This window comes from Leptopilina boulardi, unplaced genomic scaffold, assembly GCF_019393585.1.
Source record: "Leptopilina boulardi isolate dan_hultmark-lab unplaced genomic scaffold, ZJU_Lbou_2.1 LbouV2_114, whole genome shotgun sequence".
Classification (NCBI taxonomy): Eukaryota; Metazoa; Arthropoda; class Insecta; order Hymenoptera; family Figitidae; genus Leptopilina; species Leptopilina boulardi.
In genome coordinates, this window is record NW_026137657.1 from 218,725 (window position 1) to 238,261 (window position 19,537).

Sequence of the window (19,537 nt, forward strand, 5' to 3'; positions counted from 1 at the left end):
AAGTTTCTAAACTATTTTTTCACTTTAAAAGCACCACTTTTTTTCTCTTCTCTATTTTTAGTAAATGAAAATAATTTTTATGTTTCTCAATGAAAATATTTTCCATTTTTTTTTCCAAAGAAAACATTATATATTTTTCGCAATGAAAAAAAAAATATTTTGTTTATTGAAACAAATTTTCTATTATTCATATTGAAAATAATTTAATTTTTTTTTTTTATTACAGATGGGAAATATGAAAAATTTATTGTGACATCTTCCAGAGGGCATTAAAATATGCTGCCGAGGATCTAATCACCTGAAAGGTAATTTTTTTTTTAAATTTAATGAATTTAATTTTTTTTTATTTAAAACAAAAAAAATCATACTGTACTGAATGTTGACATGGAAAGTATAACAATTTTTCCCGCTGAAATTTTTGCTGGAAATTGACAAACTCTGATGAAGAATAGCAAATCTAATGATGTTGTTTTAGGCAATCGATGCCAATCGATCATATATGCTTTCTCCGCAAGTTTCGTTGCCTGATTCGTTAATAGCTCGCCGAGGTAGCAATAGATAAAAATATTAAACGTAAATGACGTAAGAATTATTGCATATGAAAAACAGGCAATTAATTCCTCACGTTTCCAGCTCTAAAAAAAAAAAAAAAAAAAAAAAATTATAAATTTGGTTTGTGACCACAACAAAAAATTAATTTTTTCGATTATCAAAAATTTGATAATAAATAATAATAATTAATAATTATTAGTTATTAATTATTTATTAAATATTTATTAATTAATAATTATTAGTTATTAATTAGTTAATAATTATTTACTAATTAATAATTATTTGTTATTAACTATTTATTAATTAATAATTATTAGTTATTAATAAGTTAATAAATATTTACTAATTAATAATTATTAGTTATTAATTAGTTAATAAATATTTACTAATTAATAATTATTAGTTATTAATTATTTATTAATTAATAATTATTAGTTATTAAATATTAATTAATTAATAATTATTTACTAATTAATAATTATTTGTTATTAACTATTTATTAATTAATAATTATTAGTTATTAATTAGTTAATAATTATTTACTAATTAATAATTATTAGTTATTAATTATTTATTAATTAATAATTATTAGTTATTAATTAGTTAATAATTATTTACTAATTAATAATTATTTGTTATTAACTATTTATTAATTAATAATTATTAGTTATTAATTATTTATTAATTAATAATTATTAGTTATTAATTAGTTAATAATTATTTACTAATTAATAATTATTAATTATTAATTAGTTAATAATTATTTACTAATTAATAATTATTTGTTATTAACTATTTATTAATTAATAATTATTAGTTATTAATTAGTTAATAATTATTTACTAATTAATAATTATTAGTTATTAATTATTTATTAATTAATAATTATTAGTTATTAATTAGTTAATAATTATTTACTAATTAATAATTATTTGTTATTAACTATTTATTAATTAATAATTATTAGTTATTAATTATTTATTAATTAATAATTATTAGTTATTAATTAGTTAATAATTATTAATTATTAATTAGTTAATAATTATTTACTAATTAATAATTATTTGTTATTAACTATTTATTAATTAATAATTATTAGTTATTAATTAGTTAATAATTATTTACTAATTAATAATTATTAGTTATTAATTATTAATTATTAATTATCCTTAATATGAATAATAATTAATAATAAAAATAAATAAAATTAATTAATAATAATTCTCAATAATTAAATAATTAATTAATTTAATTCATATTCAATTAAAATTTTTAAATTTAAATCACACCTCTATTACATAATAGCCGACTAAACACATATTCACTGAGCATCCCACAACTTCAATGAGACATATTTCATTCAATAATGACTCCAATTGATTAACAAATCTAAAAATAAAAAATACCAATTTAGACTAAATTTTTTCTGTAAATTTAAAAAATTTTTGAATTTTTTTTAAATTTTTATTAATTTAACTTTTTTTCATTAAATTTTACCGCAAAATTGTTAAATGTGAATTAACAATAATAATTAATCTTTTGTGTGGTGAATTTTTTGTCTCCTCCAAATCATCATTAACAAGATCATTTAAATATAATGTAATAATTTCCAATTGTCCACATGCATGTAATGTTAATACAGATGCAAAACTAAATGAAACAACAGTTGCAGAAAATAATACAAAATCAGCAATAAGTAATGTAATAAATATTAATTCATAATATGGACTTTGACCAGTATTTAAAATTTTTCCATATATTGGCGCTGGATATGGATAAACAGTTTGATTCATTTCAGTTATTATTTTCTCTGATAATAATGGCCTAACTAAATGATAACCAAAACCACCAAAATACATAAAAATAGCGCATATTATTATTAAATATCTTCCATAACGGGCATTTTTTAACATAACTTGACGATGTAATTCAATTTTTTTTAATTTCCAATCATTTTCAATATATTTAAAACATTTTTTCACCGATTCACCACGTAATAAAATTAATAAATATTTTGATAAACTCATAATATAAAAATTTGTTGGTCCTGTAATTTCAACTTTTTCATGTAATTCATTCATTTCAAAAATAGCTGATAAAATATTTGATAAAATTGCACAAATCATAAGAAAACACGCACTAAAATTTAGAAAAAATTTTATTATTTTTTTCCATATTGATTCATAATAATTTATTGGCCATAAACCTAAAATTAATGCTAAAATTCGACAAAGATTTATTGTGTATTTTATATCTTTTTTGGAATTTTTATTATTTTTATTATTATTATTATTATTAATATTATTGTTATTATTAGTGGTATTATTATTATTATCTTGAAAATCTGGAGACATTCTTCTTTGAAGGAATATTCACATTATACTGAAGTTTCATTTCTGATATAAAGCTTTCATTCTTTCTTTGGCGCTTGCGCTGTTTATAGTTGAAAAGAAATTGAATGCAATTATTTGTTTATCAATTTCTTCAGTTTAATGTGTTAACATTTTTTCTTTTTTTTCTACATTACGTGATATTTTTAATATTAACATATTTAAACTAATAATTACTATTTGGAAATTATTTTTTTCAATTTTTAATTTAGATTTTTGATAATCAAAAATTCCCATAGTAATTTTTAATTCGAAAATGAAGAATAAAAATTTTATATTTAAAAAAATTTATTTCTTCACTTTTATTATAATTTGCAATTAGAATTAAAATTTAATTTCTTTGTTTTAAAAAAAAAAAATCAACTTGCTGAAAATTACAAAAAACTTTTGTTGTTTGTTCTCAAACAAATTAAAAGCAAAGAGAATTAATGTTTTAGAACTTTATTAAGAGACTATATAGTTGCGTCTAGGGAGAAAATAGTCGTTTTTCTTTAAAACGAAAAAAAAAGAAGGAAACTTTTATTCTGGGAAAAGAAGAGTTATATCTGTATTGAAAGATGTGAATTTTTTTTTGTTAATAATTCTTTTTGTTTTCTATTGTGTCATTTTCCAAAAAATATTAAAGTAAGCTGTAGTTGATTTCATTATCTGAAAAAAATAATTTAGAAATTATTTTCCTTTTTTTTTGTTACAAATTTCTTTTTCGAATTAAGTAAATTTTACCGTAGTGAACGTAGTCATTGATAAAAAAACAACTTTTCCCGCTGTAATTTTTATCGGAAATTGACAAACTTGAATGAAAAATGACAAATCTAGGGAAATATTTCTTGGCAATTGATGCCATTCTATCATGTAGCCAGTTTCACCAACTTTTCTAGCCTGAATAATTAAAAATAACAAGTTCAGTTAAATTAATTAAATTAACTAATTAATTATATAATTTTTTATGTAAATTTTAATTAATTATATGAATAAGCAATTGTTTTTTTTTTATTTAAATTGAAATAATAATTTTTTTTTCAATTTACTTGAATAGTAAGAAGTTCTCCAACGTATGTATCTATATAGATATTGAAAATATAAACATTCAGAAGAATTATGTAACTTACAACGTTAGCAATGTTTCCCACTCTCCAACTCTATGTTTTCAATAAAAGAATTTTAAATTAAATAGAAAATTAAAATTTATAGAGAGAATAATAATATAGTAATTTATATGTTACCAATATTGCATAATATCCCAAAACACTCAAATTTATAGCACAACCCAATATTTCAACAAGAAATATTTCACTAAACATTTTTTCTATTTGAGAAACATAACTAAAAATACATAAAAAAAAATTTAGTTCCAATGAACAAAATCATTTTTTTAGTTAAAAATAATTTTTTTAAATTTGGAAAAATAAAAAAAAATATTAGAAATTATTAATTTTTGTGTTTAAATACAGAAAGCAATGTTTTATAATAAAATTTACAGCTATAAAAAAAGTATTAAATAAATTTTTCATTCTATTGAATATTCAGAACTTGAGGCTCATTAGGAAAAAAAAAAATTTACCTGAAACAGCTAAAGGTTTCACTACACTAAAAATTATAAGGTATTAAAATAAGCTGTCAACGCTTATTATTTTAATCTAATTTTGCTTATTTTAATTCATTTTGGAAATTAAAAATTAAAAAAATTAAAGTAAGCTGCAACGCTTATTATTTTAATCCACTTTTGCTTATTTTAATCCATTTTGGAAATTAAAAAAATTAAAATAAGCTGCAACGCTTATTATTTTAATCCAATTTTGCTTATTTTAATCCACTTTTGCTTATTTTAATACACTTTTGCTTATTTTAATCCATTTTAGAAATTAAAAATTAAAATAAGCTGCAACGCTTATTATTTTAATCCAATTTTGCTCATTTTAATCCACTTTTGCTTATTTTAATCCATTTTAAAAATTAAAATAAGCTGCAACGCTTATTATTTTAATCCAATTTTGTTTATTTTAATCCATTTTAGAAATTAAAAATTAAAATAAGCTGCAACGCTTATTATTTTAATCCAATTTTGCTTATTTTAATCCATTTTAGAAATTAAAAAAATTAAAATAAGTTGCAACGCTTATTATTTTAATCCAATTTTGCTTATTTTAATCCACTTTTGCTTATTTTAATACACTTTTGCTTATTTTAATCCATTTTAGAAATTAAAAATTAAAATAAGCTGCAACGCTTATTATTTTAATCCAATTTTGCTTATTTTAATCCATTTTGGAAATTAAAAAAATTAAAATAAGTTGGAACGCTTATTATTTTAATCCAATTTTGATAATTTTAATCCATTTTATAAATTAAAAATTAAAAAAATTAAAATAAGCTGCAACACTTATTATTTTAATCCATTTTGGAAATTAAAAAAATTAAAATAAGCTGCAACGGTTATTATTTTAATCCATTTTGGAAATTAAAAAAATTAAAATAAGCTTAAATGCTTATTATTTTAATCCACTTTTGCTTATTTTGATACCAAAATGGATTAAAATAAGCAAAATTAGATTAAAATAATAAGTGTTGCAGCTTATTTTGATGCCTTTTAATTTTCTGTGTAGAAAAGAAAATTTTAATTGTCTCAGTGAAATCATTTTCTATTCTAATAAAATCTTTTGCTGTTCCAAATGAATGTTTTTTTTTGTCATATCCAAACAGATTTTTCAAATCATCAAAAATTAACAACTTTTTTTCTACACAGAAAATTAAAAGGCATTAAAATAAGCGTTGCTGCTTATTTTAATGCCTTTTAATTTTCAGTGTAAATAAATAAATTAAAAAATACCTCAATACACGCGTATGCCTTTTAACAATATCAATAAATCTCTTCTCAACAGTATTTTTTTTATTTTCATTTAATCCCTCAACGAGATTATGCAAATTAAGTACAATAATTTCAAATTGTCCACAGGCTTGAATTAAAAAAATTGTTGAAATATTAAATGAATAAACGCCCATTGAGAGCATAATAAAATCGGTAAAAAAAACAGTTCCAAATGTTAATTGATGCAATGGACTTAAACCAGTATTAAAAATATCACCATAAACTGGTGATGGATATGGTTTAACGCTTATATTCATTTCAGTTAAAAAACTATCTGATAATAGTGGTTTAAAAAAATGATGACCTGATCCACCACTATACATTAAAATAGTACACCAAATTGACATTGTTCTACCAAATTTTGCATTTTTTAACATTATTTCTCTTTCCTCATTAACATTAACTTGCATCCAATCTTCTTTAATAAATTTTAAACATTTTTTAAATGATTCACTACGATATAAAAAGAAACAATATTTTAATAGGCACACTGTATAAAAAAATGTTGGTCCAATAATATCAATTTTTTCATCTAAATTTTTTGCTTTATACGCTGTACAAAGAATATTTGATATTATAACACCTGTCATTAGACTACATGCAATGATATTGATAATTATTTTAATTATTGCTTTAATAGGAAATTTTTCTGAATTTATTGGCCATAAACATATAATTTTGCCTAATAATTTTGCAACGTCTAATGTATATTTCAAATCACTTTTATAATTTAAATTCAATTTTTTAATAGACATTTTTTTTTTTTATTATTTTTTTTTTTATAACTTGGAAGTTGCTTTCAAGTTCTCCGTCTCATTTAATACTGAAAGGGGTTTTTTTTTTCCTTATAAGAAAGTCGGTGAGTTACGCTTGCGCAGAAACAGATTCATAGACATAAATTTTATTAACGCAATTATTTTCCCCATCAGTTTCTTATGATTCATCAAGTTAGAGAAATTTACATATTTTCGCAAATTATTTCTGTTTTGAAAGAATTTATTTCTTTCATAGTGTGCTTAAAAAGTACTTGTTAAAATTTATTTAAAAAAGAAATCTAAACTAATTTTTTTGTCTATATCCGAGTTTTATTCAAAAAAAAATTATTAACTAATTAAATAATTTATTAATTATAAAAAGAAACTAGAACAAGTTATATAAATCGTTTTTACGGAAAAAAAATCCTAAAACTTTTATTGTGTAAAACAAGTTTTAAAATTCTCAGTAAAATTTTTATTAATATTTCTCCAAAAAAAAAAATTTAATTTCAAAAATAATTTCATATATTTTTTTGTAATATCCATTTTTTTAATTACGGCATTTTCCAAAGAATATTAAAATAAGCAGCAGATGATTTCATTATCTGAAAAAGAATAATAAAAATTTAGACAATATTTAAATGAATAATTTTGTTTAAAAAAAATTTTTTTTACCGCAGTGAATGAAGCAAGAGAAAGAAAAACAATTTTCCCCGCTGTAATTTTTTTTGGAAATTGACAAATTTGAATGAAAAATGACAAATCAAGGGAAATATTTTTTGGCAATTGATGCCAATCTATTAGATATCCCGTTTCACCGACTTTTCTAGCCTGAATCATTACACAGAAAATTAAAAGGCATTAAAATAAGCTGCAACGCTTATTATTTTAATGCCTTTTAATTTTCTGTGTAATTTTTGAAAAAAAATATAAATTAAAAAACATTAATTAAAAAATTATATTTCAAATTTAAAATATTTACCTGAATAGTAAGCATTTCTCCAATATAGGAATATATAAAAATATTAAAAATAAAAACATTTATTAAAATTATATATGTTATAAAATTAGCAATGTTTCCCTCCTTCCAATTCTATGAATTCGTTTTTTTTAAACATATATAAAAATATTAAATGAAGTAAAAAATATTCATATTATTTTAATTAGAAATAATTATTTTTACCGATATTGCAAAATATCCCAATATACTCAAATTGATGGCACAGCCTAATATTTCGACAAGAAATATTTCACTAAATACCATTTCTAATTGAGAAACATAACTAAAAGTAAATAAAAATTATAAGTATGGACATATTTTTTTTTTATTTAATTTTTTTGAAAATATAATTCCAATATGGGAATTAGTATAGTGAAAATCAGTTTTCAGTCAGACAATGTTTTTCCTTCAGTAGTGATAGTTCGTTTTAGTCAGACATATTTTTGTTATTAGATTTTTTATTTACAATTAAAATTTCTTTCAATACAAATATTTGTAATTTAGAAATTTGTAGGAAAAAAACAATTTTAGTCAGACTATATTTTTTCTCAGTAGTACCATTTAGTTTTAATTAGACATATTTTTGGCACATTTTATTATTATTATTTTTTTTAATACAAATTGTTTTAATTTACAAAATAGTAGTAAAAATCAGTTATAGTCAGACAATGTTTTGTCATAAGTAGAAATGGTTCGTTTTAGTCAGACATATTGTTGTTATTAGATTTTTTTAGGAATAAAAATACTTTTAATATAGATATCAGTAGAACAGGTCAGTTTGAGTCAGACACATTGTTTTATTAGTATTTTTTTCCAATAAAAATATTTGTAATTTAGAATTGAGTAGTTAAAATCAGTTTTGGTTAGACAATATTGTTTCTCAGTAGTAAAAGTCATTTTCGGTAAGACATATTTTTTTAATTAAAATTTCTTTCAATACAAATATTTGTAATTTAGAAATTAGTTGTAAAAAAAAACAATTTTAGTCAGAGTATATTTTTTCTCAGTAGTAAAATTTAGTTTTAATCAGACATATTTTTGGCACATTTTATTATTATTATTATTTTTTAATACAAATTGTTTTAATTTACAAAATAGTAGTAAAAATCAGTTATAGTCAGACAATCTTTTGCCATAAGTAGAAATGGTTCGTTTTAGTCAGACATATTTTTGTTATTATATTTTATTAGTATTTCTTATAATAAAAATTGCTGTAATTCAGAAATCAGTAGTAAAATCCAGTTTTTGTCAGACAATGTTTTTTGCAGTAGTAAAAGTCCGTTTTAGTCAGACATATTTTTTTTATTAGAATTTCATTCGGCGGCCATTTCTTTCAAAAAAAATATTTACAACTTTGAAATTAGTAGTAAAAATCACATTTAGTCAGACAATATTTTTCCTTCAGTAGTAAGGGGTCGGTTTAGTCAGACATATATTTGTTATTAGATTTTTTTAATAAAAATAATTGTTATTCAGATATCAGTAGTAAAAATCAGGTGTAGTCAGACATTTATTTTTTTACTAGAATTTCTGTAAATATAAATACTTGTACTTTAAAAATCAGTAGTAAAAATCAATTTTAGTCAGACATTTTTTTATTTTTAGATTTTCAATGCCATCAGTAGTCAAAGTTCACTTTAATCAGACATATTTTAGTTATTAGATTCTTTTTAATAAAAATAATTGTAATTTAGGAATCAGTAGTAAAAATCTAGTTGAGTCAGACATATATTATTTTATTATAATTTCTTCCAATAAAAATGTTTGCAATTTGAGTATCAGTAGTTAAAATCTGTTTCAGTCAGGCAATGTTGTTCCATCAGTAGTAAAGGTCAGTTTTAGTCAGACATAGTTTTTTATTAAAATTTCTGTTAATAGAAATGCTTGTAATTTAAAAATCAGTAGTAAAAATCAATTTTAGTCAGACATATATTTATTATTTGATTTTCAATACAAATAATTGTAATTTAGGAATCAGTAGTAAAAATCTGGTTTAGTCAGACATACATTTTTTTTTCTTATAATTTCTTTCAATAAAAATGTTTGCAACTTGGAAATCAGTAATAAAAATCGGTTTCAGTCAGACAATGTCTCTATATAAAAATTTAATTAAAGTACTCTAAAACCTAAATGGGGTTTTTTTTCCTTTTTTTATGAGAAATAAATTTTTAAAATAGAAATACCTCAATACTCTCGTGTGCTGCTTTACAATAGCAATAAATCTCTCCTCAACAGTATTTTTCATTCCATTTAATCCATTGACAAGATCGTTTAAATGAAAATTAATAATTTTAAATTGTCCACATGCATGAATTAAAAATACTGATGATATATTAAATGAATAAACACTCATTGAAAGAATAAAAAAATCAGCAATAATTATTCCTCCAAATGTTAATTCATGCAATGGACTTAAACCAGTATTAAAAATATCACCATAAACTGGTGATGGATATGGTTTAACGCTAATATTCATTTTAGTTAATATTCTATCTGACAATAATGGTTTAAAAAAATGATGACCAGAACCACCACTAAACATTAATATAGTACACCAAATTGAAATTGTTCTACCAAATTTTGCATTTTTTAACATTATTTCTCTTTCTTCATTAACATTAACTTGCATCCAATCATTTTCAATATATTTTAAACATTTTTTAAATGATTCACTACGATATAAAAATAGAAAATATTTTAATAATGACATTATATAAAATGTTGTTGGTCCAATGATATCGACTTTTTCTTCAATTTTTTTTGCTTTTAATATTGTACAAAGAATATTTGATATTACAACACATGTCATTAGAAAACCTGATAGAAAATTGATAATTATTTTAATTATCAATTTTAATGAAAATTTCTCTGAATTATTTGGCCATAAACATATAATTATTCCTAATAATTTAGCAATGTTTATTGTAAATTTTAAATCACTTTCATAATCTAAATTCAATTTTTTATTAGACATTTTTTTTTTGTATTCTATAAACTTGTAAGTTTCTTCAAGTTCTCAGTCTCATTTTATACTGACGCTTCTTTTTTTTTCTTTGCGAAAGTCGAGAAGTTAGGCTTACGCTTGCGCAAAACAAATTCATAGACAGAAATTTCATTATTGCAATTATTGTCCCATCAGTTTGTTACGATTCATCAAGTTAGAGAAATTAATTTTTTTTATTTTTATATATTGTCAAAAACAAATTTATTTATTATTTAACAGTGTGTGCTTAAAAATAAAAATACTTGTTAAATTACAAAAAAAAAGGATTTGTTTTTTACAATTTGTTTATCAAAAATTGTGCGTCAATATTATTATTAATATCAATATTATATAATTGTCTATAAGGGCGTTATTGTAAATTACAAATTTAAAAAATTGGAAATTATTAAAGAAACCTGCAATTGAAAAAGAAAAATAAATTTTACTGCGTCATTCTCCAAACAAAATTGAAATACGCTGCAGACGTTTTAAGTGCCTAAAATTTAAGAATTTATTTTATTGAAGAAATGCAAATTTTTTTTTTTTTTTATTAATCAAAAGAAATATATAATAGTTTTTAAAAAGTAACTTACGGCGCTAAAACTATTTAATGATAAAGCTGAAAATTTGCCAACAGTAATTTTTACTGGGAATTGTGACATTTTTATTAATAAAATAAGTTCATTAATTGTTTGTTTTGGTAATTTATACCATTTAATCATGCGTACAAAATCGCCGACTTTTACCGCCTTTAAAAATTATAATAAAAATTATTTAAAAAAAAAAATTAAAATAAATAAAACATTTAATTTTTTATTATTCTTTACTTGACATGTTAGAAGATCTCCTAAATAACTGTAATTAAACATGTTGAAAATAAATGAAGCAATAAGAAAAATGTATGCCAAAATATCTGAGACTTCAACTTCTTTGCATGCCTATAATTTTTTACATAAAAGAAAAGAATAATTATTTAGTTCAAATAAAAGAAAATAATATTGAAATATTTAAAAAAAAAAAATTTTCAATTTAAAATTTAAAAAATAAATGTTAAAATATAAAAATTATATTTATACCACAATAATATAATATCCCAATAAGCAAATTATTATTGTCGAACCCATCACTTCAATAAGACAAATTTCAGTCAACAAGTTTTCTAAATGATTAACAAAACTAAAATTGTTTTTAAAAAATTTTTATTAATTTATTATAATTATTATATTAATAATTATTAATTTGTTTTTAGTATTATTATCTAATTATTATTAGCATACACGAAATATAAAAGATTTATTTGGAACAGCGAAAAGTTTCACTAGAATAGGAAAAGTTTTAATGATTTCAATTAAAAATCTTTCACTATTCTATTGAAAACTTTCGCTGATTAATTTTTTTTTTTTTTTTTCATGTATTGAAGACAAATTTCAGTTATTCAAAATTTGTCATTTTATAATTAAATTCGTAATTTTTTAATTAAAATCATAAATCAAAATCATAATTTTATAATCAAAATCATATTTATAAATCTCACCTCAATACACGCAAATGTCGTTGAACAATAATAACCAAACGATTATGACTCAAAGCAACATTTTTATCATAACTATCATTATCATCATCATCATCATCATCATAATCTGAAACAAGATTATTTAAATACATAATAAGCACATCAAATTGTCCACAAGAATGTAAAATTAAAACAGCAGCCAAACTAAATGTCATCACATTCAATAAATCATTAAAAATTCCCGTGAATGCTTGTACAATGAAAACAATTTGATAAACTGGTGTATAGCCACTGGTGAAAAATTTTCCATAAGCTGGCGTTGGAAATGGTTGTATTGTTATATTATTTTCCGTTATTATTGAATCAGCCGTTAATGGTGCAATTAAATGATAAAAAATACCACCGCTAAACATAAAATTTGCACATATAATTATTAAATAATTGCCAAATTTTGCGCTTCTCATCATAATAAAACGATGTTCATTTGTTTTAGCTTCTTGCCAATCTTCTTCAATAAATAATAAACATTTTTTTATATAATCACTACGATTCAATATTAATGTATATTTAAATAATAACATTGTCCAAAATATAATTGGACCCGATATTAATAATCTTGAATGTAAATCATTTAATATAAATATTCCATGAAGAATAGAAGATGAATATGTAAATATTGTTGTTGAATAATATAAAAATCGTAAAGATAATTTAAAAAAAAATTCTAAATTTGAATTTATCATTGGCCATAGGCCAAGTATTATGGAAAATTTACGAAAAAATTTAATTGCATATTTATTATCATTTTTATAAAATGGATTTGAAATAAATTTCAAATTTTTTTCAATCATATTTTTTTTATTAAAGTTCATTGTATCATGATACTTTAGCAACTGCCAACTTTTGTTGAAAGCCACTCATTTCAACGTAACAAGCTTTGCGCTTGCGCTTATTAGATGATATTATTATTTCTTCAATGATGACAAATTACATCTATAAACTACGTAAAATTAAACTCTTTTTTTTTTATTCTTAAATTACAATCAGTTTTTTTTGTGATTAAAAAGCAAAATAGATTTTTTATTAAAAAAAAAAAATTTCAGAATTTAAGAAAAACTGTTTATAAAAAATAGTTTTGTTTTTTTTTTACAAAGTTTTTAAAAGTGTTTATCTTATGGCTATCAACTTATTTTTGCCATGAAAATTTAATAAAGAACAAGTTTCGTAAAGCGCAAGTTTTAGATTTTTAATAATATAATTGTTTATAACATTCACAGAAAATTAAAAGGCATTAAAATAAGCTGCAACTCTTATTATTTTAATCCAATTTTGCTTATTTTAATCCATTTTGGTATTAAAATAAGCAAAATTGGATTAAAATAAGAAGCGTTGCAGCTTATTTTAATGCCTTTTAATTTTCTGTGTTTATAGTTTATAGTTTTGTTTTCATGATTTTATAGATCGAGAATTTGCTATACAAATAAGTACAAAAAAACAATTTAAAACATAATTTTTAGGTTAGGAATCGAATTGAGGAGTGCCAACCTTGTAACACAAAACAATAAATATAGGCGCGAAATTTAAAAATTAATAAAAATGAAATAATAAATTTTTTTTAAAAAATTTTATTATGCACAATGATACATATAAATTGTGTAAAATTTACCCTAAATATTAGTAAATAAATGTTTTTTCTTTAAATCAGTTTAGAAATGAACGAAGACAATTTAAATAAGCTGCAGACACTTTTAAAACCTGAAAAATAACAAAAAAAAATTATATTTTAATTAAATAATTGAATATTAAATATTAAAATAACTTACGCTACAAAAACAACCTATTGAAAATGAAACTATTTTGCCTGCAGTAAGTTTTGCTGGTTTTGAAGATATCATTATAATTGGAATTAAATCAAGTGATTTTTTCTTTGGCAATAAATTCCATTTAATCATATACGTTTGTTTTCCAACATCTTCACACTTTTTTTATAATAATAATAATAATAATTTAATAATTTTTTTTTTATAAAAATTTAAATAATAAAAAAAATAATTTTATTTTTTACAGAAGAAAAAGAAACTTTTATTTTAATACCTTTGTTAAAAGTAATTCACTCAAAAAACAATAAATAAATATATTAAAGATATATGATATCAATAGTATACAATAAACAATAGTTTTTGTTATATCATTGTTTTTAAATTCCTAAAAAAAAAATAATTGAATATCATTATATTTCGAAATATATTTTGCATATAAAAATAAAAACAAAAATGAATCAAAAATTTTATATACCGATGCGATATAATATCCTATTAAACAAATACCAAATGTCGAACTCAAAAATTCAACTAAACAAATTTCCTTCATAATATTTTCCAATTGTTCTGCAAATCTATATAAATTACAAATATTGTTTTATAAAACAAAAAAAATTTTTTATCTATACTAAATAGTAATAAATACACTGAAAAAAAAATTTATTTGGATCAAATAAAAAGTATTTGATTCAAATACATCATTTACTTGTCTATTATCCAATAAATATGTATTTGAACCAAATACATATTTACTAAACCTAAGTATTTTATTTTATCGTATCAAATAAATATTTATTTGAATCAAATACAAAATATTCAAATCAAATAAATGGAATATTCAAAGCAAATAAATAATTATTTAAATCAATTATGAAAATTATTCCATTCAAATAAATATTTACTAAACATAAGTATTTTATTTTATCGTATCAAATAAATATTTATTTGAATCAAATACAAAATATTCAAATCAAATAAATGGAATATTCAAAGCAAATAAATAATTATTTAAATCAATTATGAAAATTATTTCATTCAATACTGCATGTTTTTTGATTCAAATAAATATTTATTTGCATTAATAAAATATTTTTCTTGAAACAACTAAAAATTTTCTTGAATCAAATATTCGATTATTTGTCATAAGTAATTGTTTTAATTGAAACTAAAACCTCTTTAATTGCGGCAATTATTATTTTTATTTGATCCAAATACATAAGTTATTTGCATAAAATGTAAGAATTTTTTGATTCAAATAAATCAAAATTTGAATTGAATAAATAACTTATTTATTTACTAATTCTTCCATTTCTAAATTAAATATTCTTACTCAAATCAATAAATTAAAAAATATGTAATTATATGAAATACTTTTTATTTGTTTCAATAAAACAAAATATTTGAGTGAAATAAATAAATTAATTGTTTCAAGTAAATCATTATAATCGTTTCAAATAAATATTTAATTGATTAAAATATTTTTTTATTTGTCTTGATAAAATAGTGTATTAGTATTAAATAATTTAGTTTACATGAATCCATTAAATAAAGTTATTATATCAAATACTTTTTATTTGTTTCAATAAAACAAAAGATTTGAGTGAAATAAATAAATTAATTGTTTCAAGTAAATCATTATGATCGTTTCAAATAAATATTTAATCGATTGAAATATTTTTTTATTTGTCTTGATGAAATAGTGTATTAGGATTAAATAATTTATTATTTGTATTAAATAATTCAGTTTATTTGAATCAAATACATATTTTTTTGATCCAAATAAAAAGTATTTGAACCAATTAAATATTTTTCAAATAATTTGAAGTATTTGAATCAAATAAATTTTTTTTTCAGTGTAATAATAATAATAATTACCTTAATGAACGAATGTGTCGTTGAACAATAAATGAAATCATTTTTGATTTATCAGAAGTTTCATTAACTAATAATTGAAGAAAACCATTTAAAATTTCAAGTTGTCCAGTAATATGCATTACAAATGAAATGGCAATACTACAAATTCCACTTGTTATCGAACAACATGTAAATGAACTGAATATTTGTAGACAAAATACAATATCATAATATGGACGAATTTTAGTATTAAATATTAAAAAATTTCCCGGAAATGCAATATTTCTTTCTGTTAAATTTCCCGATGAAATAAAATTATCCAATAAGGGGAAAAAAATTGTAAACGATAGTGAACCGGCAAACATAAAACTTGAACATAAAATAATAAAATTTCTCCCTATTATTGCATTTTTTAACATAATTTCACGATTTTCTTTATTATTAACATTTTGCCAATCATTGTAAATTAATTCAAAACAATAATAAATTTCATCACGATGAATAAAAAAAAATGAAAAATATAACATATTCATTATGGCAAAACTTAATGGTCCTATTTTTATTAATGCAATTTGAAAATCATTTGTTAAAATAATATCAATACAACCAGGAATAATGATAAATAATAAAAAAAATATACAAGAAATATTTAAAAATTTTGCAATTAATTTTTCTTTTAATAATTTTTTATCAATAGGCCACATGCCAATTAATGTTAATAGTCGTCGATTTAATTTTATAGCAAAATTAAAATCTTCATTTAAATTGGAATTTTTAAATAAATTTTCAAATTTCTTTTCTCTTCTCACAATCATGATTATTTTTTTTTTTTTTTATACTAGAAAAGAATAGTCTACTCTTTTTATTCTAAAGAACAAATGGAATAGAAAAAATAATATACGCATGCGCTTTTGTCTTCTAATTGTAAAATAAAGGGTTATAGATTAATAGCCGTCATTGAAATATAAATATAATTATACAATATTACTTTAATGGAAAAAAAAGTTATACTGACAATTTTCATAATAGCAGTAATTTTGAATATTTATTTTTCTTAGTACCAAAAAAAAAAAAAAAAAAAATGTAGATATTTTTTTTGTGTTTCAAAATATGAAAAAAAAAATCTTTTATTTAAAAAAAAACAGTACAGCATTTTTTTAACGCCTTTATGTAGGAAACACAACTTACGAGTCAGAAACTGATTGCCATTATTCAGGCGCATCAAAACAATTTTTTTTCAGCTATTTTAAAAATTTTGCTGATTAATTTTGTAATATATTTTCTACTACATATTTATAAATTCTAATTTTTTAATAGAATTTTTTTTTTTAATTATTATAAAATAATATTAATAAATGCTGTTATGAAATTTCAAGTGCTCGGAGAAAATTTAAATATGCCGCCGATGTTTTAATTACCTAAAAATTAAAAACATTTATTATTATTTAAAATTTGAAAAATTAAAAAATTAATTACTATAATTATTTTATTAAAACATTAAAATTAAAAAAAAATAATTTAAATCTAAAAAAATTAAAAATAGTTAACAAAACTTTTAAAAATTATACAAACGCCAGTAAAAGCTTGAAGTGACAAATCAGCCATTTTAGCAGCAGTTAAACAAGATGGATGTTCAGATCTCATCATTAAAAATGTCAAATCTACCACTACATTTTTTGGAAGATTATACCAATCTATAGAGTATGTTGAATAACCAACATTTGAGCTCTTTTTATAAAAAGAAAAATTTTTAAATTATGAATAAATTTTTCAATTTTTTATTTTTTCAAAAAAAATTTTTAAAAAATTACCTGTTCTTTGAGTTTTTCTCCTATAAAACAAATTATATAAACATTGACGAAAATTGATGTCATTAAAATGAAATACGTCATTGTTCCAAGTAGATCATTTTCCTCCCAATCCTAATGTTTAATTAAAAAAAAAAAAAAAAAATTGACATTACATTTGGACAAATAGTTTTTAATTATTTAAAAAAAAAATAGTAATAATTATTAATAGTGGTAATAATTTTATAAAAATTACTAATTTTTTTATTAATTATTTTATTACTATTTTTTTATTAATTTTTTATTACTAATATAAAAATTTTATTTTTATAAAAATATTAATATTATTATTGTTAATAAAAATATTACCTGCAACACTCCATATTCCAAGAAACAAATAATAATTGTACAACCAACAACTTCACAGAGAAATACAACATTTAATGAACGTTCAATTCTTTCAGCATATCTGAAATTATTTATTGAATTTGATTAAATTTTTAACTAATTCAAAAATTTCTTATTTTTAGCACAAATAATTAATTCTGAAAATGCACAGAAAATAAAAATAAAAATTAAATAAAATATTAAAATAATAAAACAAATATAAAATAATAAAATTGAAAAAAAATGAAATTAATATTAAAAAATGTTTAAAAAATGAAACTCACTTAATTGCACGATTATGCATTTGAATAATAATTCTCAATTCAGTAATTAATTCTTGAATATTATTTGCATTTTTTGATAAATTTTCAAGTCTCTTGCAAACAATTTCAAAGAGACAAACAGCATGCATTATAATTGCTGCCAACATACTGTAAACACCACAATTTGTCGACAAAATGAGACTACTAATGAAAATTTGTAAAATAAAAATAAATTCATAAAATGGTGATGTTTCAACTTTAAAAAATATATAATCAGTTAAATAGGGTAATGGAATTTGCGTTGAATTATCATTATTAATAATTCTTTCAGCCACCAATGGCATTACAATATGATATGGTAATGCACCACCATAAGATAAACCCAAATAAGCAGTTGTAAAAAAACGACCAATTTTTGCATTTTTTAACATTATATCACGATCATTAATTGTTTTAACATTTTGAAAATTCTTTTCAATATCCTCGAGGCAATTTTTAATTTTTTTTTTATTAATAATCATTGTCCAAAATTTAATAACACCAAGTGTACTAAATATTTGTGCCGCTATTATTTTCATTAATTTCTTTAAATCCTCAGCGTCAAAAAATGTATAATACAAATGTGGTATTAGTAAAAATAGCATAAAACTGAAAACTATGATAATATGTAAAATTACTTGTAATTTTGAAAAAAAATTATCATTTCCATAACGTGGCCAAATTCCAAGTGGTGTGAGTAATGTTTGAGCAACTTTAACCACATAATTATAATCGTGAAAATAATTTGAATTTATAAATTCTTTGTTTCTCTTGACCATGATGAATTGATGTTTAGTTTATAACTGACTTGATCATTCCTATTTTTTTTTTTTTTTGTATAAGTCATGCGCGCGCAAAAGTTTATATTAGGGAACAAAAATTACCCTTGTCATTTAGTTAAATTATATCCATAAAAGAGTTGTAGGAAAATTGTTTCCAGGAAGAAAGAAAGATCATTATTTAATCATCATTTGAATTTTTATAGGAACAATTTGACATTCATAAGTAAATTATTTTGAATCATTTTGTGACAACTATTAACTTTAATATTGTTCCAAAGTTCAATATGAAAATAAAAAAAATATTTTACATGTAAAATTTTGTTTCTAAAATTTTTATTTTTAATTTTTTTTTTTATTTTTAATAAATATTTTAATTATAAAATATTTTTTTCCACCAATTATAAACTCTCCAATATTTGTTATCATTTATGAATTCCAATTCGCAGATATCTTTTTTATTATACATATTATCTTATTAATTGATATTTTTTTTTTTTTTTTTTTTTTTTTTTGAAAAGTTCATTAACCTTTTTTTCATGTTAAATA

At 20.2% G+C, this 19,537-nt stretch overlaps 5 protein-coding genes across 5 annotated transcripts in view; 1 reads left to right on the top strand and 4 right to left on the bottom strand.

The window, feature by feature from the left end:
- Positions 1-19,537, top strand: part of LOC127282476 (aquaporin-4-like) — a 50,250-nt gene that overhangs the window by 26,391 nt on the left and 4,322 nt on the right. The window contains exon 2 of the mRNA XM_051306747.1: positions 227-305. The gene's annotated coding sequence lies outside the window, so the exon portion shown is untranslated. The remainder of the gene's footprint in view (positions 1-226; positions 306-19,537) is intronic.
- Positions 229-6,563, bottom strand: LOC127282581 (uncharacterized). Its single transcript, XM_051306914.1, has 8 exons — positions 5,770-6,563; positions 4,166-4,265; positions 3,971-4,081; positions 3,666-3,821; positions 2,050-2,630; positions 1,842-1,941; positions 369-635; positions 229-298 (listed from the first exon to the last, which is right to left on the bottom strand). The coding sequence occupies exons 1-8, from the start codon at positions 6,561-6,563 to the stop codon at positions 245-247; spliced, it is 2,163 nt and encodes a 720-aa protein (XP_051162871.1). The 3' UTR covers positions 229-244.
- On the bottom strand, positions 7,130-10,273 carry LOC127282588 (odorant receptor 82a-like; the record flags this gene model as incomplete). The annotated part of the gene is made up of 6 exons (XM_051306927.1): positions 10,007-10,273; positions 9,747-9,787; positions 7,747-7,846; positions 7,546-7,656; positions 7,239-7,394; positions 7,130-7,168 (listed from the first exon to the last, which is right to left on the bottom strand). Coding segments are annotated over exons 1-6 (714 nt in total), but the record flags the coding sequence as incomplete, so codon positions are not given.
- LOC127282595 (uncharacterized) lies at positions 10,937-19,039 on the bottom strand. Its single transcript, XM_051306941.1, has 10 exons — positions 18,192-19,039; positions 17,890-17,989; positions 17,545-17,655; positions 17,306-17,461; positions 17,099-17,151; positions 12,081-12,674; positions 11,623-11,722; positions 11,374-11,484; positions 11,140-11,295; positions 10,937-11,042 (listed from the first exon to the last, which is right to left on the bottom strand). The coding sequence occupies exons 1-10, from the start codon at positions 18,986-18,988 to the stop codon at positions 10,989-10,991; spliced, it is 2,232 nt and encodes a 743-aa protein (XP_051162898.1). The 5' UTR covers positions 18,989-19,039; the 3' UTR covers positions 10,937-10,988.
- On the bottom strand, positions 13,726-17,069 carry LOC127282505 (odorant receptor 67c-like). Its single transcript, XM_051306777.1, has 6 exons — positions 16,922-17,069; positions 15,755-15,904; positions 14,355-14,454; positions 14,154-14,264; positions 13,883-14,038; positions 13,726-13,814 (listed from the first exon to the last, which is right to left on the bottom strand). Exons 2-6 carry the CDS (start codon positions 15,871-15,873, stop codon positions 13,761-13,763), a joined length of 540 nt encoding a protein of 179 aa, XP_051162734.1. The 5' UTR covers positions 15,874-15,904; positions 16,922-17,069; the 3' UTR covers positions 13,726-13,760.